The sequence below is a fragment of the Salmo salar genome, chromosome 14 (genome assembly GCF_965601325.2).
Source record: "Salmo salar chromosome 14, fSalSal1, whole genome shotgun sequence".
NCBI classification, from domain to species: domain Eukaryota; kingdom Metazoa; phylum Chordata; class Actinopteri; order Salmoniformes; family Salmonidae; genus Salmo; species Salmo salar.
Genome location: NC_138304.1, coordinates 29,319,961 through 29,347,439, shown reverse-complemented (window position 1 = coordinate 29,347,439; position 27,479 = coordinate 29,319,961). Strand labels below are relative to the sequence as shown.

The following is a 27,479-nucleotide window of genomic DNA, read 5'->3' as shown; positions in this document are numbered from 1 at the left end:
GGCCTGTGCAGGTGGTTGGGCAAGGATAACCTTCTCATTACAGTGCATTCGGAAAGTATTCAGACCCATTGACTTTTTCCACATTTTGTTACGTTACAGCCTTATTCTAAAATGGATAAAAAAATACATCAATCTAAACACAATATCCCATAACGACAAAGCAAAAACAGGTATTTAGAAACACAGTGGCCTCCATCATTCTTAAATGGAAGACGTTTGGAACCACCAAGACTCTTCCTAGAGCTGGCTGCCCGGCCAAACTGAGCAATCGTGAGAGGAGGGCCTTGGTCAGGGAGGTGACCAAGAACCTGATGGTCACTCTGACAGAGCTCCAGAGTTCCTCTGTGGAGATGGAAGAACCTTCCAGAGAGACAAACATCTCTGAAGCACTCCACCAATCAGGCCTTTATGGTAGAGTGTCCAGACGGAAACCACTCCTCAGTAAAAGGCACATGACAACCCGCTTGGAGTTTGCCTAAAGGCACCGAAAGGACTCTCAGACCATGAGAAACAAGATTATCTGGTCTGATGCAACCAAGATTGAACTCTTTGGCCTGAATGCCAAACATCATGTCTGGAGGAAACCAGGCACCATCCCTACGGTGAAGCATGGTGGTGACAGCATCATGCTCTGGAGATGTTTTTCAGCGGCAGAGACTAGTCAGGATCGAGGGAAAGATGAACGAATTAAAGTACAGAGAGATCCTTGATGAAAACCTGCTCCAGAGTGTTCAGGACCTCAGACTGGGGCGAAGGTTCACCTTTCAACAGGACAACGACCCTAAGCACACAACCAAGACAACGAATGAGTGGCTTTGGGACAAGTCTCTGAATGTCCTTGAGTGGCCCAGCCAAAGCCTAGACTTGAACCCGATCGAACATCTCTGGAGAGACCTGAAAATAGCTGTGCAGTGACACTCCCCATCCAACCTGACAGAGCTTGAGAGGATCTGCAGAGAAGAATGGGAAAAACTCCACAAATACAGGTGTGCCAAGCTTGTAGCATCATACCCAAGAAGACTCGAGGCTGTAATCGCTGCCAAAGGTGCTTCAACAAAGTAATAAGTAAAGTGTTTGAATACTTATGCAAATGTGATATTTCATTTATTTTATTTTTTTTATAAATTCGAGAGAAAAAAATTGACAAACCTGCTTTTGTTTATCATTATGGGGTATTGTGTGTAGATTGATGAGGGGAAAAAACAATTTAATCCATTTTAGAATAAGGCTGTAACATAACAAAATAATGATTTTATAGTAAGGTGTCCTTTTTAGAACCTGATAATAACCCAGCTGAGCCCTTATGTTACCCTAAAGTGGCTCAGAACCACTCCTCAGGTTTACTGTTCATTAATTCTACCCTCAAGTTCTGTCCCATACACTCCTAAGCTTTTGATTATCAACTTCCTGCCATATATCAATCTGTTTTGATGTTGGGAAGAATGCAGTCTTGTCTGGCAGTTTTCACAGGGGCTTTCATTTGAAAAATAATAGTATATGAAGTTAGAGAGGTAAAGTTACCCCTGAAGATGCAATGTAGCACTGCTGCCTCCCTTTAAAGCTGGAGTCAGTAATGGTGAAACTGCCACGTCCGTTTGCGATATTACAACAAAGAAATTACTTGAAACAATATTAGTTGTTCCTTTTGAAATCATTGCACATGCGCAATAGAACAGCTGAATATGTATTTTTTTTTACACATTGTTGAATGCTCCTCCCGTTTCATAAAAAAAACAATAACAAATGTACCGGGGCCAACCGTAGCACTGTTTCCCCTAATGTGGATTCCAGATTTAAGGTTTCCGGTACACGTTGAAGAGTCACTCATCTTTCTCTTCACAAAGGTCATTATTGTCGTCTTAGATTTTCAATCACATTAAAATTTGTAGTAGAAGATGTATTCATGTTTGGTCCCAAACAATTAAAGGTCTGCTCCAAAAAGACCAAACAACAAATTGATGCGTACACTGAGTATACAAAATATTTAGAAAACCTGCTCTTTCCATGACATAGACTGACCAGTTGAATACAGGTGAAAACTATGACCCCTTAATTGATGTTTCTTGTTAAATCCACTTCAATCCGTATGGCTGAAGGGTAGGAGACAGGTTAAAGAAAGATGTTTATGCCATGAGACAATTGAGACATGTCTGAGGGTGAATGGGCAAGACAATATTTAAGTGCCTTTGAACGGGGTATGTTAGGTGTCAGGTGTACCGGTTTGTGTCAAGAACTGCAGCTCTGCTGTTTTTTTTCATGCTAAACAGTTTCCTGTGTGTATCAAGAATGGTCCACCACCCAAAGGACATCCAGCCAACTTGACACAACTGTGGGAGCATTGGAGTCAACATGGGACATCATCCCTGTGGATCGCTTTCGACACATTTTAGAGTCCATGCCCTGACAAATTGAGGTGGTTCTGAGGGCAAAAGGGGTGGTGCAACTATTAGGAAGATGTTCCTAATGTTTGGCGTAGTGTAGCCTAGTGTAGCTCCGAACAAAAGCCTAAATGTCAGTCTTCTCTTTCTCCTTATTCTTTACAATTCACTGGCCCTGTCTGACTCTTTAGATGATGCAAAATACCTTTTAGTCCAGTTGAAGTTCTTGAGACGACATTCTGGTGTTATCAGTGGCACTCAATGGTGTTATCAGTGGCACTCAGTGGTGTTACCAGTTGCACTCAGTGGTGTTATCAGTGGCACTCAGTGGTGCTACCAGTGGCACTCAGTGGTGTTACCAGTGGCACTCAGTGGTGTTACCAGTGGCACTCAGTGGTGTTATCAGTGGCCTCACTTTTAAGCCGCGAGATTTCTCTTTACCTTTTATTATCTGATAAGACTATAATGTGTGAGCCCTCCAAAACGTATTAATTGTTACCTCTTCTCAAGTACATCAAGGTGATGCCTTATAACATCTTTATCCCCCAACGCTCATTGAGAAGTGTGTTGCTTCCTACACATTTGCAAAGATGAATTACCTAGAGGATTTATTTATTGATCTTGATTATTATACATTCCATAGAAAGCATGCTAGATTCCTCTCTGTCTGTTATTCTAGTCCCCCAAACATAGTAATAAGCTTTTAGAAAGTTCATCCAGCAAATCAATAAACTTTCAGTTATGCTCAAACAGCCAAGCTGTGTATTACATAGTTACCTCTGAGCAAACATTGCCCCCCCCCCCCCCCCCCCCCCCCCCTTTAACATGCATCTTTAACCTCACCCTAGAATGTAATTAAATCTCTAAGTTGGGGAAATCAGCATTTGTCCTACCTCATTTGAATGAAGGCGATCCCACTCTACTGAATAACTATTGGCCCATATCTAAATAGTCTGTTCTGGCAAAGGTATTGAAGTCCCTAGACAATAAGCAGCTTAAGGTCTACCTCCAGGAAAATAATATTTTGAGTGGAATGCAATCAGATTTCAGGTTTAGCCGCAGCACTGTCACTTCAACTTTGAAGGTTTTGAATGATATTCACTGTGCTTTGGATAAGAAGCTGCATTTTATATCTGTATTCATAGACTTGCCAAAGGCGTTTGACACTGTGGTCGGTACTGTCTTGGTGCAGAGATTGGAGTGTATTCAGATTACTGGTCATGCTCTAGAGTGGTTTGTGAACTACCTGTGCTCGGGTGTGCCTCAAGGATCAATTTTAGGTCCCCTTCTATTTATTCTCTATGGGAGACTATTGAGACAGATTATTTTTATGTAGATGACACTGTTCTCTATTCAGGTGGCAGCAGTTTGACTTCAGCTTTTTGAAAAGAATCAAACAGCTTTTATCGTTATTTAACAGAATTTGTATGATTTAATCTCGTTCGGAATTCCTCTAAAACAAAATGCATGGTATTTTCCAATACTAAACACTCTGAAAACCATGTAATTACCTTGGAAGGACATTCAATAGAAAAAGTCAAAACGTCCAAATATCTGGGAGTTTGTTTCAATTTCTACACTGAAGGCTCTTGACTCTGTATCTTACAGCCCTTCGTTTTGTCACCAATCAGAGATGTCTAACTCTCCATTGTGATCTCTATAGTGCTCTCTGGTGGACATTACTAGCAACACGCAGGCTCAAGCACTGGTACATTCTTATTTATAAGGCCATTTTAGGAAAACTGCCATTTTATCTATCCTCTATTCTAGCTCAAGAGAGGGCTGCCAAGAGAGGGCTGCCAACCAAAACTTACGGACCAGGCAAGGAGGGCATTAATCAGAGAGGCAACATAGAGACCAAAGATAACCCTGAAAGAGCTGCAAAGCTCCACAGCGGAGATTGGAGTATCTGTCCAAAGGACCACTTTAAGCCGTACACTCCACAGAGCTGGGCTTTATGGAAGAGTGGCCAAAAAAAAGCCATTGCTTAAAGAAAAAATAAGCAAACACGTTTGGTGTTCACCAAAAGGCATGTGGGAGACTCCCCAAACATATGGAAGAAGGTACTCTGGTCAGATGAGACTAAAACAAAATAAGGAAAATGCCAAGGTGGGTGAATACTTTCACAACCCACTGTAAGTGCATGAATTTGACCACTTTCCTGTCCTGCTTACCATTCAAAATGTAATGAGTACTTTTGGGTGTCAGAGAAAATGTATGGAGTAAAAAGTACATTTAAAAAAAAGATATAGATTTTTTTTATTTCACCTTTATTTAACCAGGTAGGCCAGTTAAGAACAAGTTCTCATTTGCAACTGCAACCTGGCCAAGATAAAGCAAAGCAGTGTGACAAAAACAACAACACAGAGTTACACATGGGATAAGCAAACATACAGTCAGTAACACAATAGAAAAATCTATGTACAGTGTGTGCAAATGTAGTAAGATTAGGGAGGTAAGGCAATAAATAGGTCATAGTGGTGAAATAATTACAATTTAGCAGTTAAACACTGGAGTGATAGATGTGCAGATGATGATGATGTGCAATTAGAGATACTGGGGTGAAAAAGAGCAAAATAAATAAATAACAGTATGGGGATGAGGTAGTTCGGTGTGCTATTTACAGATGGGCTGTGTACAGGTACAGTGATCGGTAACCTGCTCTGACAGCTGATGCTTAAAGTTAGTGAGGGAGATATAAGTCTCCAGCTTCAGTGATTTTTGCAATTCGTTCCAGTCATTGGCAGCAGAGAACTGGAAGGAAAGGCAGCCAAAGGAGGGTGTGTTAGCTTTGGGGATGACCAGTGAAATATACCTGCTGGAGCTCGTGCTATGGGTGGGTGTAGCTATGGTGACCAGTGAGCTGAGATAAGGCGGGGCTTTACCTAGCAAAGACTTATAGATGACCTGGAGCCAGTGGGTTTGGCGACGAATATAAAGCCCAGCCAACGAGAGCATACAGGTCGCAGTGGTGGGTAGTATATGGGGCTTTGGTGACAAAACGGATGGCACTGTGATAGATTACATCCAATTTGCTGAGTAGAGTGTTGAAGGCTATTTTTTAAATGACATCGCCGAAGTCAAGGATCGGTAGCATAGTCAGTTTTACGAGGGTATGTTTGGCGGCATGGGTGAAGGTGGCTTTGTTGCGAAATAGGAAGCCAATTCTAGATTTAATTTTGGATTGGAGATGCTTAATGTGAGTCTGGAAGGAGAGTTTACAGTCTAACCAGACACCTAGGTATTTGTAGTTGTCCACATATTCTAAGAAAGAACCGCCCAGAGTAGTGATGCTAGGCGGGCGGGCAGGTGCGGGCAGCAATCGTTTGAAGACCATGCATTTAGTTTTACTAGCATTTAAGAGCAGTTGGAGTCCACGGAAGGAGAGTTGTATGGCATTGAAACTTGTTTGGAGGTGGCGGTTATGATATAGTTTAGGACCTTGAGTGTGGCTGAGGTGCACCCATGGCCAGCTCGGAAACCAGATTGCAGAGTGGAGTAAGTATGGTGGGATTCGAAATGGTCGGTGATCTGTTTGTTGACTTTAGAAAGGCAGGGCAGGATGGAAATAGGTCTATAACAGTTTGGGTCTAGAGTGTCTCCCCCTTTGAAAAGGGGGATGACCGCAGCAGCTTTCCAATCTTTATAGATCTCAGACAATATGAAAGACAGATTGAACAGGCTAGTAATAGGAGTTGCAACAATTTCGGCAGATAATTTTAGAAAGAGAGGGTCCAGATTGTCTAGCCCAGCTGATTTGTAGGGATCCAGATTTTGCAGCTCTTTCAGAACATCAGCTATCTGGATTTGGGTGAAGGAGATGCGGGGGGGCTTGGGCAAGTTGCTGCGGGGGGTGCGGAGCTGTTGGCAGGGGTAGGGGTAGCCAGGTGGAATGCATGGCCAGCCGTAGAAAAATGCTAATTGAAATTCTCGATTATTGTAGATTTATCGGTGGTGACAGTGTTTCCTAGCCTCAGTGCAGTGAGCAGCTGGGAGGAGATGCTCTTATTCTCCATGGGCTTTACGGTGTCCCAAAACTTTTTGGAATTAGTGCTGCAGGATGCAAATTTCTGTTTACAAAAGCTAGCCTTAGCTTTCCTAACTGACTGTGTATATTGGTTCCTGACTTCCCTGAAAAGTTGCATATCACGGGGGCAATTCGATGCTAATGCAGTATGCTACAAGATGTTTTGTGCTGGTCAAGGGTGGTCAAGTCTGGAGTGAACCAAGGGCTATATCTGTTCTTAGTTCTTCATTTTTTTAATGGGTCATGCTTATTTAAGATGTTGAGGAATGCACTTTGAAAGAACAACCAGGCATCCTCTACTGATGGGATGAGGTCAATATCCTTCCAGGATACCCAGGCCATGTCGATTTAGGAAGGTCTGCTCGCCATAGTGTTTTAGGGAGCGTTTGACAGTGATGAGGGGTGGTCGTTTGACCGCGGGCCCATTACAGACACAGGCAATGAGGTAGTGATCGCTGAGATCCTGGTTGAAGACTGCAGAGGTGTATTTAGAGGGCAAGTTGGTCAGGATGATATCTATGAGGGTGCCTATGTTTACATTTGACATTTTAGTCATTTAGCAGACGCTCTTATCCAGAGCGACTTGCAGTAGTGAGTGCATACATTTCATACATTTTTTGCCCTTTTTTTTCGTACTGGTCCCCCGTGGGAATCGAACCCACAACCTTGGCGTTGCAAACACCATGCTGTACCAACTGAGCCACACGGGACCCTGTTTACAGATTTAGGGTTGTACCTGGTAGGTTCCTTGATAATTTGTGTGAGATTGAGGGCATCTATCTTAGATTGTAGGACGGCCGGGGTGCTAAGCATATCCCAGTTTAGGTCACCTAACAGTACGAACTCTGAAGATAGATGGGGGGCAATCAATTCACATATGGTGTTCAGGGCACAGCTGGGGGCTGAAGGGGGTCAGTAACAAGCGGCAGTAGTGAGAGACTTATTTCTGGAAAGGAGGATTTTTAAAGTAGAAGCTCGAACTATTTGGGCACAGACCTGGATAGTATGACAGGCTATCTCTGCAGTAGATTGTAACTCCTCCCCCTTTGGCAGTTCTATCTTGTTGGAAAATGTTATAGTTAGGGATGGAAATGTCAGGGTTTTTGGTGGTCTTCCTAAGCCAGGATTCAGACACAGCTAGGGCATCAGGGTTGTTCGGAGTGTGCTATAGTAGTGAATAAAACAAATGTAGGGAGGAGGCTTCTGATGTTAACATGCATGAAACCAAGGCTTTTACATTTACAGAAGTTAACAAATGAGAGTGCCTGGGGAATAGGTGTAAAGCTGAGGGCTACAGGGCCTGGGTTAACTGGTATGGGCAATGTGGCACGCTAGCGTTACGCTAGCGGTACAGCCAGTGAAATAGCAGGGCGGCAAATTCCCCCAAAAAATCTCATAATTTAAATTTCTCAAACATACAAGTATTTTACACCATTTTAAAGATAAGATTCTCCTTAACCTGTCTGGGCTAGGGGGCAGTATTTTCACGGCCGGATGAAAAACGTACCCAATTTAAACAGGTTACTACTCTGGCCCAAAAACTAGAAGATGCATATTATTAGTAGATTTGGATAGAAAACACTGAAGTTTCTAAAACTGTTTGAATGGTGTCTGTGAGTATAACAGAACTCCATATGGCAGGCAAAAACCTGAGAAAATCCAAGCAGGAAGTGAAAAGTCTGAGAATTGTAGTTCTTCTTTTGATTCTCTATCGAAGCTACGGTGTCTGTGGGGGACGTTGCACTTCCTAGGCTTCCATTGGCTGTCTAAAGCCTTCAGAAAGTGGTTTGAGCATTTTCCTGTCACTGGTCAGATAATAGGAGCTCAGTTACTGAGTGGTCTGCCTGGCAACAAAGGGATTGGATATGCACGGTCACGCGAGCACGCCGTTCCTTCTTTTTCTTCTTGAATGAATATGCTATTGTCCGGTTGGAATATTATCGCAATTTTACGTTAAAATACCATAAAATTGATTTTAAACAGCGTTTGACATGCTTCTAAGTACGGTAATGGAACATTTTGACTTTTCGTCTCTCGTTCCGCGCTCGCGCGTTATGCCTTTAGATAAGTGATCTGTACGCACGAACAAAACGCAGGTATTTGTACATAAATATGGATTATTTCGAACAAAAACAACAATTCTTGTGGAAGTAGCAGTCCTGGGAGTGCATTCTGACGAAGATCAGCAAAGGTAAGAGAATATTTCTAATACTAATTCTGAGTTTAGGTTGCCCCGAACTTGGCGGGTGTCTGAATAGCTCACCGTGAGCTGAGCTATGTACTCCATGAAAGCAAGCTATACAGTTACCCGCCAAGTTCTGGAGTCAACTAAACTCAGAATTAGTATTATAAATCTTCCCTTACCTTTGCTGATCTTCGTCGGAACGCACTCCCAGGACTCCCACTTCCATAAGAAATGTTATTTTTGTTCGAAATACTCCATATTTATGTCCAAATACCTCAGTTTTGTTCGCGCGTTCAGGTCACTAATCCAAAGGCATAACGCGAGAGCGCCGAACCAGAGAAGAAAAGTCAAATAGTTCCATTACCATTCATAGAAACATGTCAAACGATGTTTACAATCAATCCTTAGGGTCATAAAATGTTGATAATATTCCAACCGGACAATAGCATATTCATTACAGAGGAAAAAGGAGAGGCGCGCCAACCTGCCCGCGCAGTAAACAACTCACTGGCCCCAGGCAGTCCACTGATTGACTGAGCTCCTATTCTCTGCCCAGTAACAGTAGACGGATGAAACAAGTTTCTAAAGGCTGTTGACAGCCAATGGAAGCCTTAGGAAGTGCAAAATGACCCCACAGACACTGTAGTTTGAACAGGGATTAGATAGAAGAACTACAAGTCACCTCCTGGTTGGATTTTTTGTCAGGTTTTTGCCTGCCATATGAGTTCTGTTATACTCACAGACATCATTCAAACCGTTTTAGAAACTTCAGAGTGTCTTCTATCCAAATATACTATTAATATGCATATCCTACCTTCTGGGCCCGAGAAGCAGGCAGTTTAATTTGGGCACGTATTCATCTGAATTTCTGAATACTGCCCCCTGTCACCAAGAAGTTAACCTCTACATCACCAGAGGAACAGAGGAGGAGTAGGCTAAGGGTACGGTGGAAGGCTATAAGAACTGGTCATCTAGTGCGTTGGGAACAGAAAATAAAAGGAGCAGATTTCTGGGCATGGTAGAATAGATTCAGGGCAAAATGTACAGTCAAGGGTATGATAGGATGTGAGTACAGTCGGGGTAAACTTCGGCATTGAGTGACGATGAGAGAGCTTGTATCTCTGGAGACACCAGTTAAGCTAGGTGAGGTCTCCCCGTGTGTGGGGTGTGTGACAAAAGGGCTATCTAAGGCATGTTGAGCTGGACTAGGATCTCTACAGTGAAATAAAACAATAACTAACTGAAACAGCAGAAGACAAGGCATATTGACATTAGAGAGAGGCATGTGTAGCCGAGTGATCGTAGGGTCAATGAGCAGCAATAGGTGAGTCAGGGAGCTGTTCGGTAGTCGCTACTATGCTTGTGAGCGGGAGGCACGGCATTCAGAAAGCTAGCGGGCCGGGGATAGCAGATGTGTCTTCGGCGACATCTCAACGGAAAAGCCTGTTGAAACCACATCGGACGATTACGTCGGCAGACCAGTGGTGATGGATCAGCGGGGCTCCGTGTCTGCAATAAAGGGTCCAGGCCAATTGGCAAAAGAGTTATTGTAGCCCACGAATTAGCAGATATACCTCTTCGGCTAGCCGGGAGATGGGCCTAGCTCGAGGCTAGCTAAAGGCTAACTGGTGCTTGCTTCGGGACAGAGGCGTTAGCCAGCAGTAGCTCCTCGGTTGCAGCTAGCTAGCTGCGATGATCCGGTGTAATGGCCCAGAGCTTGCGGCAGGAATCCGGTGATGTGGTGGAGAAAAGCAGTCCGATATGCTCTGGGTTGATATCGCGCTGTGCAGACTGGCAGGTATTGACCGAGCTAAAGCTGGCTGGTGTCCGAGCTAAAGGTGAAGACTGCTAGCTGTGGCTAACAGTGACTACTAGCTAGTAGCTAGTTAGCTGGCTAGCTTCTGATGGAGGTTCTAGTTATAACGTATAAAAATAGCAGATCCGTACCACATTGGGTGAGGCGGGTTGCAGGAAAGTATATTTAGATCGTAGGTGGAAAGTGAGATGAAAAATATATTTGAAAAAAAAACAACGAAACCATTATTTTCTTTAGGAATGTAGTGAAGTAAAAGTAGTCAAAAATATAAATAGTAAAGTAAAGTACAGATACCCTAAAAAAAATACTTAAAACTATGTTTCTGTGTGTTCAGGAAGTGTTTTTCAGTTTTTCACTCAAAAGAAGGAAGCGAAGTACTAATTTCCTCATGTCTTTTTGTATTTGTTTTTTTTTTCTGATTACTTTTCTGTGTGGCATTGTCAGTGATGGATTCTTACAGTCTACACGTATGAATTGTTAGTAATCTCACCAATTGTCCATGGCAAGGTATTTTAGGAGGTTACCACAGTGTTCACTGTAGCAGAACAGAACGTTCTCTAGGTGTAGCTCATGAGAGAACATGGATATTAAATAGAAAAAAAGAAGGGAAGCGCTGCTAGGTTAAACAATACTAGGTCTTTGTAGATAGAAAATGCGCTTTTGTAAAAGGGGTAAATTGGTCATCAAAAAGAATGGAGGACCAAGGCACTCTTCATGTGTCTTTGTACAGACTGACGAATGCCATGCAGCCGAAACGTGTCAGAGTTATAACGTCTTGTTCCATTGAACATGCTATACAAATAAAGACCCTTTGTCCTCCTTTCTTTCTGATAGAGAAAACAATAAATCACAGAAAGGAGTAAAGGCTGAGGTATAAATCATTTTATTGATTTTGTCTGGATTCTAAAAGAGGACAACACAATGCACTTGTTTTATTCTTATGTATTTCACCATTGTATTTCAACACAGTGAAAGGACACTTGTACGAGTCATTTCAGTGAACTCCGCTCAACTGATCAACACTAAGTTGTGAGGATTTCTGTAGTTTAGGCTATGTGTGCCTTCACTTTTTTGAAGTTATCAAACATGTTTTGCTTTGGCTGAGTACAGTACTCTATATTGTATGGAAAGGGTACACCTTAATTTGTAGGCCTACCCATCTTTCAACATAAATATTATACCCTCCAGAATTGACCTCTTTATATTATACCCTCCAGAACTGACCTCTTTATCATAATGTCCACAGCAGGTATTTGATTCAAAGAGCAGTTGGTGCCCATTGTCCTCAGACAATAGACTTAATTGGCCCTATTCAGACCTTGATTGACTGCAGGAGGACAGAAGCGTTCAAGTTTTTCCAAATGGAGCAGCGGACGGTGCCGGTGGCACACTGAATAGCCTCAGACAGATGCCCTAGCTTATCTTTCTCTCTGCATTGTTGGAAAAGGACCCGTAAGTAAGCATTTCACTGTTAGTCTACACCTGTGGTATACAAAGCATGTGACAGATAACATTTGATTTGATATGTAAACTCAATACCCTGCTGGGCTGGCATGCATTGTTAATCTCACTAGTTAACACCCATGACTTATTGATGATGGCGTTTCAGGGGGGAAGTTTACCCCCACTCACAGGGAAGGGCTTGACCCCTCTCAGGCCATCGCTATGGCTATGTGATAGTTGAGTGATAGATCAGGTGTCAGATGACTACCAGACTAACCTGTCTGGAACTGCATGGTCACCTGTTCAAGTGTTTACTCCTGTGTTTCAGAACCATGACTTCAAGTCTCTCCACTCTCCAATCATTTTCTTCAACCCCATATGTATCTGTTCCCTATCCACCTGTCAGAGATACAGTACCCCCAATCTGCTTCTGCCCCTCTGACTTCCAAGACTCACCTGGTTCCTGTGGAACATCCATTTTACACTACACAGCAGAGAGGGGTAGAGATAGGATATGGAGACAGAGAGAGACATTTTGAGAAGTAAAGCCACTCGTAGAGGTGCAGGGACTAGGTGGATGGCTAACTCTTATAGCCCACACCTGAAAATAGAATGCATAAGACAACAAATGGAAAGACAGAATTGGTTATTTTCCCTTGGTGGTTTCCTATTCTTTTTGTTTAGTTAGTTGGGGGAGAGCTAGAAGGAGAGAACTAGAGAGAGAGGGAGAGATGCACTACAGGGTCTTTGTTTTGGTGTGGTGTTTGTTTGATGAGAACAGCGGAGGTGAAAATGGCACTGGTCCTCATTTATTTATGGAGCCTCTTATTGTTATTAAACTCGGTGCATGCTGGCTTGCTTTTCACACAGGCTGACACACGAGGACAGCTGAATTCATGAGACTTCCCTTGCCATGCCCAAATAAGCGCTCTCAAGAGTTCTGCACTTCGTCTTGTGTTCAGAGAAAGTATTCTTGACTCTTTGTGGGCTCATGCCCCCTTTTGGTGAGGGTGGATGAGTCTACCTTCTGGAGAAAATCCAAAGTTGGAGTTTGTGCAGATGTTTGTGCAGATGTTTGTGCAGATGTTTGTGCAGATGTTTGTACAGAGTTTGTGCAGATGTTTGTGCAGATGTTTGTGCAGATGTTTGTGTAATGTAGAGCTGGAGCATACAGATTTTAATTTGATCACTCTTGTGTTGCTGAGAATGTTCCTGTACAGCAGGAAATGCGACCGTTTAGTGTATTTGAGTTTGAAAAAGGCTTGTAAAGTTTTTAATTTCCACTTTAATTTCCACATTTGCCCTAATGAAAAATGTATCAACCCCTACAAAAATGGCCATTAATTATAATCTACATACTAATTCAAATGTCCTGCTGCTGCAGTATTATATTCCTGTTGTAGCAAACTGGCTCAAATTTAAGATCCTACATCAGTATGGCTTGTTTGTTAGCAGATAGGACAAAAATAACATCTGAGTTTTGTCTGCCTCTATTATTCCATGGGGAGGGTTGTTGGTTGGTGCCAATAGAGGTCTTGGTACATCGTTTTTATTAACTTCAGTCGAGTATTTTCAGTCTTTGTTAGCTCAGAATTCTTCTCTGTTGCGATGGTGAACAACAATAGAAGAATATTGTACAAACTAATTTAGTGAATTTATGTTGATTAGAGGGCATGCTTATGAAAGGCAAAGTGCTTGTGGTTCTATGTGGTACTGTGTGGCTCAGTTGGTTGAGCATAGGGCTCGCAACGCCAAGGATTGTGGCTTCGATTAATGCTGGGGCTTCCCATATGAAAAATGTATGCACAATTGACTGTAAGTCACTTTGGATAAAAGTGACTGCTAAATGGCATATATTATTCATTTATGTTTTTCCATACAATTTGACTCTTTCAGTGCATTAAGGAGTATGAACACACATCATTTGGTCCTTTGTATTCAGTACAGATACTGTGTGTCTGCAGGCTACAAACACAAACAACCTGGTATGTTTTATGTGGAGGCAATGGGCCTAAATTCACCTATTGTCACAGCAGTGTTTGTTCTATTGTTGCTAGAGGATGAGATATGGAGGGGACTGACAGTAGCTAGCAGTAACCAGGTGGGTGGTTCAGATAACACCAGCAGCTGGCAGGTGTTGGTGAAACGATGAACTGAGCAACTTTTGGCCGACACACAAGTTGCTACAGGAACTGAGAAACACACAAACAAACAAAATAGATATAAATAGTCTCTGTTCTAAGGTGATGTAGTGTTGGCAACTTGTATAAAGATAACTGTGTATTTTGATTAGGAAGTAAGGTGTAGGGATGTTTCTGAAATACATGCAATTTTGTTTACTTCTCAAAGGCTCATACAGGCCCGCCCCAAACCCATGTTGAACAGCCCTGCTGTGAGCATGTTGATAACATAAAGGGAAGGAATAGACTGGAAAGGAGGAGAAGACTCCCCAGCTAGCACATAACATTCTGAGAACCAAATGTTTCTTAGAGCTTGGTGAGAGTGTGGTTGTCCAATGGTTATTTTGCATACAACCTTCTCGGAATGGTGCAGGATCGTTGCTTGGCTTTGGATCATTCTCAGCACATTTAAGGAACTTGACAAAAAACATTATTTTCTTGGTACGTACTTTATTGCTTTATCAGAACGTTTCCTAAAAGTTCAAACGTGGTTACATTTCATTTCAATTTTGGTATTGTTTTAGGAACGTTCTCCAACTGGTTTAACATTGGGAATGTTCTCAAATATTTCAGAGAATGTTGACAAACAACGTTCTTCTGTGGGAAGAACTTCAGCATAATGTTTCCTCATGGTTCTATTTAAATTCATGTTTTCAAATTGTCCCAAGAATATTAAGAAACAACGTTCTTCTGTGGGAATTTCAGTACTTCAGCATAACGTGTTTTCAAATTGTTTACGAGAGCATTAAGAAAACTTTTGTAACTTTCAGAGAATGTTATTTAAAAACATTGATGGCGAACTGAAGATGGCAGTGCTGAATGCCTTGTGAAAAAACGTAGGATTCAATGTCCCCAAAACCGACTAAGTAGTAGCACTTTATGCCGACGCTGATCAGCTCACTCCTGGGCAATAATATCCAAGCTGGATAACAACTCAAAACAACAAGGCTAGAGAAGTTTATTGACAAATACTACTAATGCAGTCAACGCCAAAACATGTCGGAGAGTAGCCTAACCAAGGAAAACATGGAGGAGCCTACCGGCGGGGGCCTAACCAAGGAAAACATGGAGAGCCTACCGGCGGGGGCCTAACCAAGGAAAACATGGAGAGTAGCCTAACCAAGGAAAACATGGAGAGTAGCCTAACCAAGGAAAACATGGAGAGTAGCCTAACCAAGGAAAACATGGGAGAGCCTAACGGCGGGGCCTAACCAAGGAAAACATGGAGAGTAGCCTAACCAAGGAAAACATGGAGAGTAGCCTAACCAAGGAAAACATGGAGAGTAGCCTAACCAAGGAAACAGGGGGCCACCGGCATGGAGAGTAGCCTAACCAAGGAAAACATGGGAGAGCCTACCGGCGGGGGCCTAACCAAGGAAAACATGGAGAGTAGCCTAACCAAGGAAAACATGGAGAGCCAGACACAGATGACCTATGCTTTTCACCACCCTCTACAGTAAGCGTGAAAACCGATCTGCTAAAATCAGTAAATGACTAATTGAGCGTAGGCCTACTTGAACTAGTCAATACAGATATACAAGAGATGAAGGCGAGCCTTGAGATGAGTAATGAGAAAGCCGCGACACTGGAGAAAGAAGCTAAAAGGTACTGTCAATACTATCGAAACGGACATTAATGAACTAAAAAAAGAGCACGTTTGTGAGAGAATCTTTACTTCATATACAGACTAGATCTATGCAAGAACATTTGGTGCTAACATAATTAAAGAGAATGAGGGTGAAAATCCAGTGTGGTCAAACAATTCCTTTTTAAAGCGCTACAGATCCCAGGCGATACTGTCGACAAAATCAAACTCCAACATGTACATCGATACGAGCGCCCAATTGTTGCCAAATTTGCTTACCTTAAGGACAAACGGATGGTTAAAGGTTTGGGCAAAAGAGTCGCCATCGTGACAATAGGCATGAACGATCAGTTCCCAAAGGAAATCACAGAACGGCGCAAAGTACTGTTCAAAGGTAATAGACTAAAAGGAAATGTGTCGCTCTCGTAGTCGATAAGCTGTACATTGATAACCAACTGTTCCGAGACACCAAGACTACTCCATGGCTATTCTAAAAATAGAAAGTTCCCATAGAACAGGCGAATAATGAAACACCCAACACTATCCATGGTAGGGATTGTATAAAAGAAATGAGAAAATAATATAATACAACAATTGATAAAGAAATAAACTACAAATATGCTTTACTACTCTAGGTTGTGAATGTTGTTGTTAAATAATTGTATTTTATTTATGAATAGATAAAAGACAGCATCAGAAGAATATCTATTCTTCTGGATCACAAAAGTGCTCAAAAGCCCAAAATGAGGCAGGAATCAACAAGGTGGAAACAAACCAGAGGACATAGAAGGGGGATACCTAGTCAGTTGTACAATTGAATGCATTCAACCAAAATGTGTCTTCTGCATTTAACCCACCCCTCTGAATCAGAGAAGTGCAGGGACTGCCTTAATTGATGTCATCAGCATCCAGAGAACAGTTGTTGTTGGGGGTTAACTGCCTTGCTCAAGGGAAGAATAGCAGTTTTTTTCCTTGCCAGCTTGGGGATTCAAACCAGCGACCTTTCAGTTACTGGCCCAGCTCTCTTAACCGCTAGGCTATGCTATCTGCAGTATGTGGGGTATGTGCGTGTGTATATGTGCGGGTGTGTTGGAAAATGGGTGCCTGAGTGTTTGTGATTGGAAAAGTGTGAGGAGTTGAAAGTGAGTGAGCAAAGAAAGTGGTTGCAAATGTCAGAACCCATGTGTGTCTGCGAGGAGTTGTGACCAAGCGAGTCTCCAGTTTTGCGCAGACATGGGATATACGTTTAAAAATATATTTAATTTATTTTGTCCTATCATGATGGAATGGTGCCCAACCCTACCTACCCTAGACACCCACCTGAGCGACCCATCCACTAAGTCCTTACCCGTTTTATAGGCCAACCGCAAGTAGTCTACACAGGCAAGATAGAAAGATTAACATGGTCAGAAACCCACTAAAGCAGTACCGCCCCATCAAGAGTCTAAGCCTGCCTGGCAAGGTTGGCCCAACAAAGCCAAAGCCTCTGGATGGGAGAGCATAATATACAAGGATTTTCTCAAAGCTACTTATGAGAACCTTGACGACTTCTCAGAGAGGGGGCAAATTATTGTGGCCCTGGCGTCACAGAATAATCAAATTATATCACATTTTATTGGTTACATACAGTACAGGTGATTAGCAGGGAGCGCTACAGGGAGACAGGATGGACAGCTGATTGTCCTCGCAGTGGCAGACCACGTGTAACAACACCTGCACAGGATCGGTACATCCGAACATCACACCTGCGGGACAGGTACAGGATGGCAACAACAACTGCCCGAGTTACACCAGGAACGCACAATCCCTCCATCAGTGCTCAGACTGTCCGCAATAGGCTGAGAGAGGCTGGACTGAGGGCTTGTAGGCCTGTTGTAAGGCAGGTCCTCACCAGACATCACCGGCAACATGGAGGCACAAACCCACCATCGCTGGACCAGACAGGACTGGCAAAAAGTGCTCTTCACTGACGAGTCGCGGTTTTGTCTCACCAGGGGTCCTAGTCGGATTCGCGTTTATCGCCGAAGGAATAAGTGTTACACCGAGGTCTGTACTCTGGAGCGGGATTGATTTGGAGGTGCAGGGTCCGTCATGGTCTGGTGTGGTGTGTCACAGCATCATCAGACTGAGCTTGTTGTCATTGCAGGCAATCTCAATGCTGTGCGTTACAGGGAAGACATCCTCCTCCCTCATGTGGTACTCTTCCTGCAGGCTCATCCTGATATGTCCCTCCAGCATGACAATGCCACCAGCCATACTGCTTGTTCTGTGTGTGATTTCCTGCAAGACAGGAATGTCAGTGTTCTGCCATGGCCAGCGAAGAGCCCGGATCTCAACCCATTGAGCACGTCTGGGACCTGTTGGTTCGGAGGGTGAGGTCTGGGGCCATTCCCCCCAGAAATGTCCGGGAACTTGCAGGTGCCTTGGTGGAAGAGTGGGGTAACATCTCACAGCAAGAACTGGCAAATCTGGTTCAGTTTAGGAGGAGGAGATGCACTGCAGTACTTAATGCAGCTGGTGGCAACACCAGATACTGACTGTTACTTTTGATTTTGACCCCTCGCTTTGTTCAGGACACCTTATTCCATTTCTGTTAGTCACATGTCTGTGGAACTTGTTCAGTTTGTCTCAGTTGTTGAATCTTGTTATGTTCATACAAATATTTACACATGTTAAGTTTGCTGAATATAAACGCAGTTGACAGTGAGAGGACGTTTACATATGGATGAGTGATGTCAGAGCGGAACGGACAAAGATACAGTAGAATAGTATAGAAAACAATATATACACATGAGATGAGTAATGCCAGATATGTAAACATTAAGTGACTAAGATACAGTAGAATAGTATAGAATACAGTTTATACATATGAGATGAGTGTTGCCAGATATGTAAACATTATCAAAGTGACTAGTGTTCCATTCTTTAAAGTGGCCAGTGATTCCTAGCCTATGCCTATAGGCAGCAGCCTCTAATGTGCTAGTGATGGCTGTTTAACAGTCTGATGGCCTTGAGATAGAAGCTGTTTTTCAGTCTCTCGGTCCCAGCTTTGATGCACCTGTACTGACCTCACCTTCTGGATGATAGTGGGGTGAACAGGAAGGGGCTCGGGTGGTTGATGTCCATTAACTTTTTGGCCTTCCTGTGACATCGGGTGCTGTAGGTGTCCTGTAGGGCGGGTAGTTTGGCCCCGGTAATGCGTTGGGCGGACCGCACCATCCTCTGGAGAGCCTTGCTGTTGCGGCGGTGCAGTTGCCATACCAGGCGGTGATACAGCACGACAGGATGCTTTCAATTGTGCATCTGTAAAAATTTGTGACGGTTTTAGGTGACAAGTCAAATTTGACTGCACAGAGGTGCCTGGGAAGAAGGGCCAATGTGGGACCTGTGTGTGTGTGTGTGGTGTGGTGTGCATGTTAGGGAAAAGGGGGGTTTCCGAGCTCCATCAGCTAGGACTAGACATTGGTTAATCAAATATTCCCGTTCCTAGTCAATTTGGCATGCCTTCTCAAACATTCACACATCAAGTCTACTCTTGATTTGAGCAAGGGGATGGAACAACTGTTGAACAACTGAGCGTGTGTGTGTGTGTGTGTGTGTGTGTGTGTGTGTGCGTGTGTGTGTGTGTGTGTGTGTGTGTGTGTGTGTGTGTGTGTGTGTGTGTGTGTGTGTGTGTATAGAAGGGGAGAGAGAGGTAGAGGTGTTTGTGGGTGTAGGGTGTGTGCGTGTATGCATCCCACATCCGTTGCTACTGATGTTAGAAATAGTATACAGCGGTTTCTCAATTAAAAGTTTTGAGCTCATGCTGCAACAGTTTGTTGTAGATGGTAGAAAATTACGTCATTCTTTCATTGTGCCACACTGTCACAAGGGGGAGTTAGAACGCTGATCTATCGATCGTTTAAACTGTGGTACAAATTGGGGGATTTTTCACACCTAGCCGAGCTATTAGATTATTCTTTTGTAAATAAATGAAGATGTGAATGTTTCAGTCCGAGAGTCTCTCTCCTCTGGCACTAGGGTCCTGCATCAGGCAACAACAAAACAATTGCTGGTGGGTGGTCCCGTAGTTGAGAGAGAACTTGGGTAAATAGAATGTGCAATTACACTTGACATGTGGACTGACAATTTTCGAAAAATTGGATACTTGTGCCTTGAAGCCCATTACATAAGCGAAGAGTGGGTGTTATCCACCATGGAGTGGGACAGTGCCGCTCAAAACTGCAGATAACACAGTAAGGCTGGTTATTGTGAAAGAATACTTGTGGATCTTGTTGATTTCCTCTATCGCTTCAAGAGGCCTACTGTCCACCTGGTAATTGTGTGGCGTCACCTACAGATGGATTTGTGGTGCAACCCTGTTACCAGCTGCAACCCTGTTACCAGCTGCAACCCTGTTACCAGCTGCAACCCTGTTACCAGGCACAGTGGGCTTTTGGTTTCTCTCCCTCTAAAAACAGAAAGAAAGAATTCTAAATAACAAACTGGCTTGATAGCCCCTCTATATAAAGTGAATTTCTGAAACACAGAGTCCTTCTTTGCTGATGTGAAGAATAAACTGAATGAAAGAGAGTCCAGCGAGGATAGGAAGCAGAAAAAGGTTGACCATATTTCCAAGACCTGAGCTACTTAATTTATTTATTTCTGAACTGTAGTAGTTTATTTAGGAACTTTAATATATTAGTTAGGCTCAGCCTATTTAGCAGGCTATTTTATAGCGTAAAACTATATTTGTCAGCATAAAGCTGAGTGATTCACTCATTAATGGCTTTGGATCAAAGTAAATAAGTACCAACATTCTTTCTGATTGTCTTTAACAGGTTGAAAATGTCTTTAATAATCTGCTCGTGTGTGCGTTCAATTATTTGTGACATTGTGATTACAATGAACAATGGAAACAAAATAAATAAAATAAATCCTACTCATAATGAATAATCACATGCGTGTTGCAAGCTTGTCATTTTTCCTTAAAAACAATTTTTTTGTAAGATTATTATTATTTTTTTTTCGACAATACGAAACATACACATACAAATGGCAACTACGTCAGACCTGCCCAGACACACATCTCACTCTCCACCACATTACCTTTACATTTTAGTCATTTAGCAGACTCTCTTATCCACAGCGACTTACAGTAGTGACTGCATACGTTATCATACTGGTACCCTGTGGGAATCGAACCCATAACCCTGGCGTTCCAAGCGCCAGGGTTACGCGGGGCACAAGGCCTCAAACTGCACCATTTTGTTTCTCTCCATACAGCCTTATTCTAAAATAGATTGAATCGTTTCCCCCCATCAATCTACACACAATACCCAATAATGACAAAGCAAAAACAGGTTTTTAGACATTTTTGCAAATGTATTAAAAATGTCTGAAATATCACTTTTACAAAAGTATCCAGACCCTTTACTCAGTACTTTGTTGAAGCTTGGCACACCTACAGTATATTTGGAGAGTTTCTCCCATTCTTCTCTGCAGATCCTCTCAAGCTCTGTCAGATTGGATGGGGAGCGTCGCTGCACAGCTATTTTCAGGTCTCTCCAGAAATGTTTGATCGGGTTCAAGTCCGGGCTCAGGCTGGGCCACTCAAGGACATTGAGACTTGTCCTGAAGCCACTCCTGCGCTGTCTTGGCTGTGTGCTTAGGATCGTTGTCCTGTTGGAAGGTGAACCTTCGCCCTGAGGTCCTGAGCACTCAGGAGCTGGTTTTCATTAAGGATCTCTCAGTACTTTGCTCTGTTTATATTTCCCTCGATCCTGACTAGTCTCCCAGTCCTTGCCGTTGAAAAACATACCCACAGCATGATGCTGTCACCACCTTGCTTGACTGTAGGGATGGTATTGGCCAGGTGATGAGCGGTGCCTGGTTTCCTCCAGATGTGACACTTGGCATTCAGGCCAAAGAGTTCAATCTTGGTTTCATCAGACGAGATCATCTTGTTTCTCATGGTCTGAGTGTCCTTTAGGTGCCTTTTGGCAAACTCCAAGTGGGCTGCTATGTGCCTTTTACTGAAGCGTAGCTTCTGTCACTCTAACGCCCTGATTAGTGGAGTGCTGCAGAGATGGTTGTCCTTCTGGAAGGTTCTCCCATCTACACAGAGGAATTCTGGAGCTCTGTCAGAATGACCATTGCGTTCTTGGTCATCTCCCTGACCAAGGCTCTTCTCTCCCGATTGCTCAGTTTGGCCGGGTGGCCAGCTCTAGGAAGAGTCTTGGTGGTTCCAAACTTCTTCCATTTAAGAATGATGGAGGCCACTGTGTTCTTGGGGACCTTCAATGATGCAGACATTTTTTTGGTACCCTTCTCCAGATCTGTGTCTGGACACAATCCTGTCTCAGATCTCTACGGACAATTCCTTCGACGTCATGGCTTGGTTTTTGATCTGACATGCACTGTCAGCTGTGGGACCTTATATGTGACCGACCCGCTCGATTCGATCATATGTAGCAAAATTTGAAATGGTGTTTTTTACATTGGATTAAAGTTGAGCTAGAAAATGGTATATCATACACTACAGTTGAGGAACAATGGGAAAGTAATTCTGCTTTGAAAGTTGACAAACTTGTAACCTCATTTTTGAGAAAATGGCCTTTGAATGTTTTGGTACACCTATTAGAGAGCTCTTCTTTGACTACACCCATTCAGCGTTGTTCACACCCTCTTAAGCTTAAGCCCCACCCATCTCTTTAAGGATTTGCATGCAACCAAATATTTCAAGACTAAAGAATGGTTTATACTATGGGTGTGTTCGTAAATGTAAGTGTGTGCTCTGGGCATTGTCAGATTGTCCGTTCCTAAATTCAGAGCGTTTTGCTCTCGGAGCGTTTAGAGCGCACACTGGACACTGGTCGTGGAGTAGGGTTGATCCGAGCATTCTGTCCTAACAACAGCAGTCAGGCACCCAAGCTAACTGGCTAACGTTGGCTAGCTTGCTAGCTACTTCCAGACACAAATGATAGAACAGTTCACTCTGACCATTTTACTCGCCAATCCAGAGCTGATTAGGCTGTTTTTATGTTGTCCAGAGCGTTGGTGACTGCAACTGTGTTGCTGGCAACAATTTAATTATATTTTTTGGCCAACGTTTACTGACACCGGCCATATTCAATGGGTATTGAGTGTTCATAAATTCATCAGTTATTCTGCGGTCTGGCACACTCAGACGAGAGTGCTCTGATATCGGAGTAGATAGCCAGAGCGAACAAACATATACATTCCGTTCTCAGCGTCAACAAAACTCTCTCTATCCTCTATATTGTTAAGTGTGTTCAGGTGAGTTGGCCGCGCACACTAATTCGCCTCACCTGATCTTAATAAGTGCTTGTTTTCTCTCAAATTTGGTCTGTTTCAATAGACTAAAATGGTTTATTCCTTGTGGAGGTCAGAGGGCAGCAGACAGTGATTTCCCGATGAATCCACAGTGTTGAGGTTTTTCCATTAGGAGGTGATAACACAGGAAGATTCATTTCCTCTATCTCAGACCCTTATCTCACTATCAGTTTAATATGAGGCAGATGCCTCTGTTGCAATAATATATGCACCTGCTGGTGTTGACACACACACAAACGCATGAGTCACCACGCACCACCACGTACCACGCACCACCACGGCCTCAACAGAAAGATGCAGAGCAACACTGATCCATATTAATCCAGAGCTGTTGATTGCCTTGTTGCTAATTAAGCCTGATCTCTATGTGCCCACAGTGACATGCTGTGCTCCAGCCACTGTTCAGAGCTCAGTGGAGGGGAGAGAGACATAGACCCTAATGAGGAGACACCATACATGGGTCTCTGCATTAATCAGTTTAGCCTACTTCCAGACCTCTAAGTGCTTTAGCCAACTCAGTTGTCATGCCTCTGGAAGTAGGCTAGACTGGAACCAGGCTAGAATCAGCCTTGGATACCAACAGATAGAGCAAAGTCTTAACCCTGATTCACCTATAGGACACTCATCCCTCTACACTCAGAACTGAGATGGTGTGCAGTGAATTATCTGCCTCAGTTTACATTCGATTGTCAGTCTTATTGGGTAACCAATACAGCCACTGCACCTCCATAGGGATATAGTTAGGTTTTGTATGTCAAGTGGAATTGATTGTATGTGTTTATAGTATTAGGGTTGATAGACCGTCTACCATCTGTTTGTCTCTGAGGAAAGGACAGGAGAGGCTCATCATTTTGCTCTCTCGTTCTGCATGGAGCAAGAGCACATAGTACATACGCCACTCCACCCAGGCCAAGAGGCTGCAAAGAGACTCACCCTGAGCACTAGGACCATGGGTTACTGTAATACAATACTAGAGGAGGTAGAATGACTGTAGAAGCTGCAGGATGGTGATCTGTCCTACAGGAAGAGTGGGAAGGGAAGGAAACGGTGGAAAGGTGTGAAAGACTCTTGGGATATGCTCAGGTGTTCTGGATCTCCCAACGCAGCACATTTTAACATAAGGAACTGTCTTCAGCATATTCATGGTTTTTCCTGTCCATTCCCCCATCAGAGCTTATTCTGTCACTTAGATTCCCTCTAGGTTCTTTCAACAGCTGTGTGGCTGAGAGCCTATCACAGGAGTGTTGCAGTAGTAGCACAAACAGTCAGTGAGTACATTTACATGCACAGTAATAATTCGACATGAAACTAATTTGGCAGTAGGCAGATTATGCAGTAGTCATGTAAACATCTTACTCTGCTTACCTTAATCGGTGTAAGGTCAACATCGAAGTAAACATACGCCAATTAAAACACCTGGTTTTCTGAGCAATCTTTAGAATTATTAGGACATGTAAACACCTTCATCGGTGTTCCAGCGGTGTATATGATCTGTGTATGTGCTAGCACCAGCCGAGCGAGCCTCCCTCTTTAGCGCAAGTGAAGTGAGTTCGGAACGACTGAATGGATGCGTCTTAGAAGTAGTTTTCACATACAAACTTTATACAAATTAAAAATCAAATATGCTTCCCAGAAATAACATGTTCGCTGTGGTATAACATTTATTTAGATTGGCAATGTTCTGTATTTGGTGTCATCAGGGAGCCTGATTTCAGATGTGTCCATGTAAACGGGTCTGTATTTAGTGCCATCAGGTAGCCTGATTTCAGATGTGTCCATGTAAACGGGTCTGTATTTAGTGCCATCAGGTAGCCTGATTTCAGATGTGTCCATGTAAATGGGTCTGTATTTAGTGCCATCAGGTAGCCTGATTTCAGATGTGTCCATGTAAATGGGTCTGTATTTAGTGCCATCAGGTAGCCTGATTTCAGATGTGTCCATGTAAACGGGATTATTAGGGAAATCGTTCTTCTTGCAAAGCATGTCAACGTTTTAATAGAACTATATTAATCTGATTATCCACAATAATCGCATTATTGTGTGTATGTAACCGTACTCATCGTCTCCCCTTCATTCTCCCCCATTGACCTCTATTAACTTGTGTGTGTTTGTGTTGCAGGACCTGGTGGGCAGTGCCCCTCCACAGAGGAACTGGAAGGGGATAGTCATCGCCCTGTTGGTCATCTGCATCATCTTGTCTCTGATCGTCACCTCTGTCATCCTGCTTACCCCAAGTATGTAACACACAATGCTGGATCACACTCCATTACACTTATAAATACCTATTACACTCTCTTAGATTACACCACACATTCTCTCAGATACAAATCACTACAAACACAGAATCACTTCCCCAACACACTTTGTAGGCAAAGCAACCGTCAAGATGTATGACGGATGAGGCAGGAAGCTGCAAACATTGTTAAATCAAGTCATACTCATACTCATTAGAGATCTTAATTTGATCAACTTGTTGTTGCAGGACATTTCCTGCATAGCAGAAAATGCTAATTTGTGGTGTAGACAAGGTTAAAAAAGGCTTCTAAAGTTTGTAATTTCCATTTTAAAATGTCTGACTTGATTTGCCCTAACTAAAGATGTATCAACCCCTACAAATATTTCCATTCATTATACTCCACATAATAATTAACATTTCCTGTTGCTGCTTGATTATTTTCCTGCTGTGAGAAACTGGTCAAAGTAAGATCCTACAGTACATCTGCACCTGAGTCAGGCCACCAAAAGAACATTTCTAGTTAGGGATTGCAATTGGCCTTGCTAGCAGACAGCCCAGTAGGTTATTTAATTTCATAAGCCCATTCATTCAAAGACAGACAGGAGTAGAGATGTTGAGATGTGTCAGCTTGGAGATTGCATATTGGTTTTTCAGAAAGACGAAGTGAGGTCATCTTCTCACTAGGTAATGGGGCTTTATTGTAAAATGTCATTCAGTCTTGTTTAATGAAGATTATTATGCAGTAATAGCTCTAGTCATTTGTACAATTGCCAGTGCATCAGAGGTGCTATTTGCCTCATGTTGGGAATCCCTCTCAATGGTCTTTTACCAACAGATGAAGATAATTTGCAAATTCAGAGACTTGCAAAGGTCTGTATATAGTTATATTTTTAAATGTGTTATTTTTAGTTCTCTCAATTATCTGCAAAAGCTACTTACTGGCACTGACACATACAATTATCCCTTATAGAATCTCTTACTGATGGTACGCTATTGTCTTTTCCTGAATAAACTGACAGGTGAATGGAAAAGATAAATATGTAAAGCTCCCATATGGGGTTGAATGGGCATAGACACACACACACACACACACACACACACACACACACACACACACACACACACACACACACACACACACACACACACACACACACACACACACACCTCTATGTAACTCGACCCTCTAGCGCTGCTGTCTACCTTGACTGGTCTCAGCTGTTTACCCTGTGCAGCTGGGTTAGAGGAAGTTACGGCTGCCTGGAATAACTGGCCAGGCTGCTGTGAGTTGATGCTGGTGGATCAATGGAGGGTCTCTTTCTTCTTTGTAACTTTTCCTTAATCGCTGTGCCTGTGATATGGGAATTACAGTCCTACTATCTCCAGAGACAGAAACAGAGCATAATAGTCAGACTCTGACAGATGACTCCTATCCCTATTTTTATGACCCCTTAGGCAACTTTTTGCAGGAAAAGTGACAGTCACCAGGTAACAAAGATGGCCAGGTCCCTTTTTTATGTGAAAGAGAATTGAAACATAACAGTATCATATTCTTGTACCTGATTAATTCTATGACTTCTTCCACTTTTGTTTTGTTGATATATTCCACTGGCAGTTGCAGATGATAGCCTTGCCCTGAAGAAGAAAGTCACCATTGAGGACGTCTTCGGAGGAGATCTTCACGTGCACGACCCCGACGCTACATGGCTCAGTGGTGAGTTGCTATAGTTACACCCTGCCCTTTCATCTGCCAATAGAAACTGAAGCTAACACAGCACCCACCAACCAGGAACTGTTACATGTCAGTTCACATTATTAGAGCACCACATTTACATACTGTAGACGGTGGTCGCTAAGGCAATGACTCTATCTCCGTATGCATTCCAAGCCGTGTTACTTTTCCCGTTAGACAGCCATTACTATCGAACAAGAGGACCACACATAGAACATATGGAAACCTAACTAGGACTTCAATTGCCTGTTGAATTTAAACATAATCATAGAAACCAATGTGTTTACTGTGAATGCTTATTATCAAGCCCTCAAGGTTTACATGGTTATAGTCTCATGGTTATTCCCTTACAACAGAGACAGACAGCCCACAGAACTAAGTAAGCATTATACAGAGACAGAGCCATGTAATCCAGTGAAACCTTGAAATGTGCCAGTTTATGCTGTTATGTACCATACAGTACTGTAGCTATAATATATGCAGAGCATGTACAGGACAGGCCCAAATTAAATAGATGTAAGGCTGGTCTGATATGACCTTTTTTAACCTTGACAACGTAAAT

General features: G+C 42.9%; 1 protein-coding gene across 2 annotated transcripts in view; it reads left to right on the top strand.

Annotated features, from left to right (window-relative positions):
* LOC106569194 (A-type potassium channel modulatory protein DPP6) overlaps window positions 1-27,479 on the top strand; it is a 172,659-nt gene that overhangs the window by 104,176 nt on the left and 41,004 nt on the right. For both annotated transcript variants that reach the window (XM_014140303.3, XM_014140301.3), the window contains 2 exons: window positions 25,069-25,183; window positions 26,801-26,899. In XM_014140303.3, the coding sequence (XP_013995778.2) occupies window positions 25,069-25,183; window positions 26,801-26,899 (214 nt within the window). The remainder of the gene's footprint in view (window positions 1-25,068; window positions 25,184-26,800; window positions 26,900-27,479) is intronic.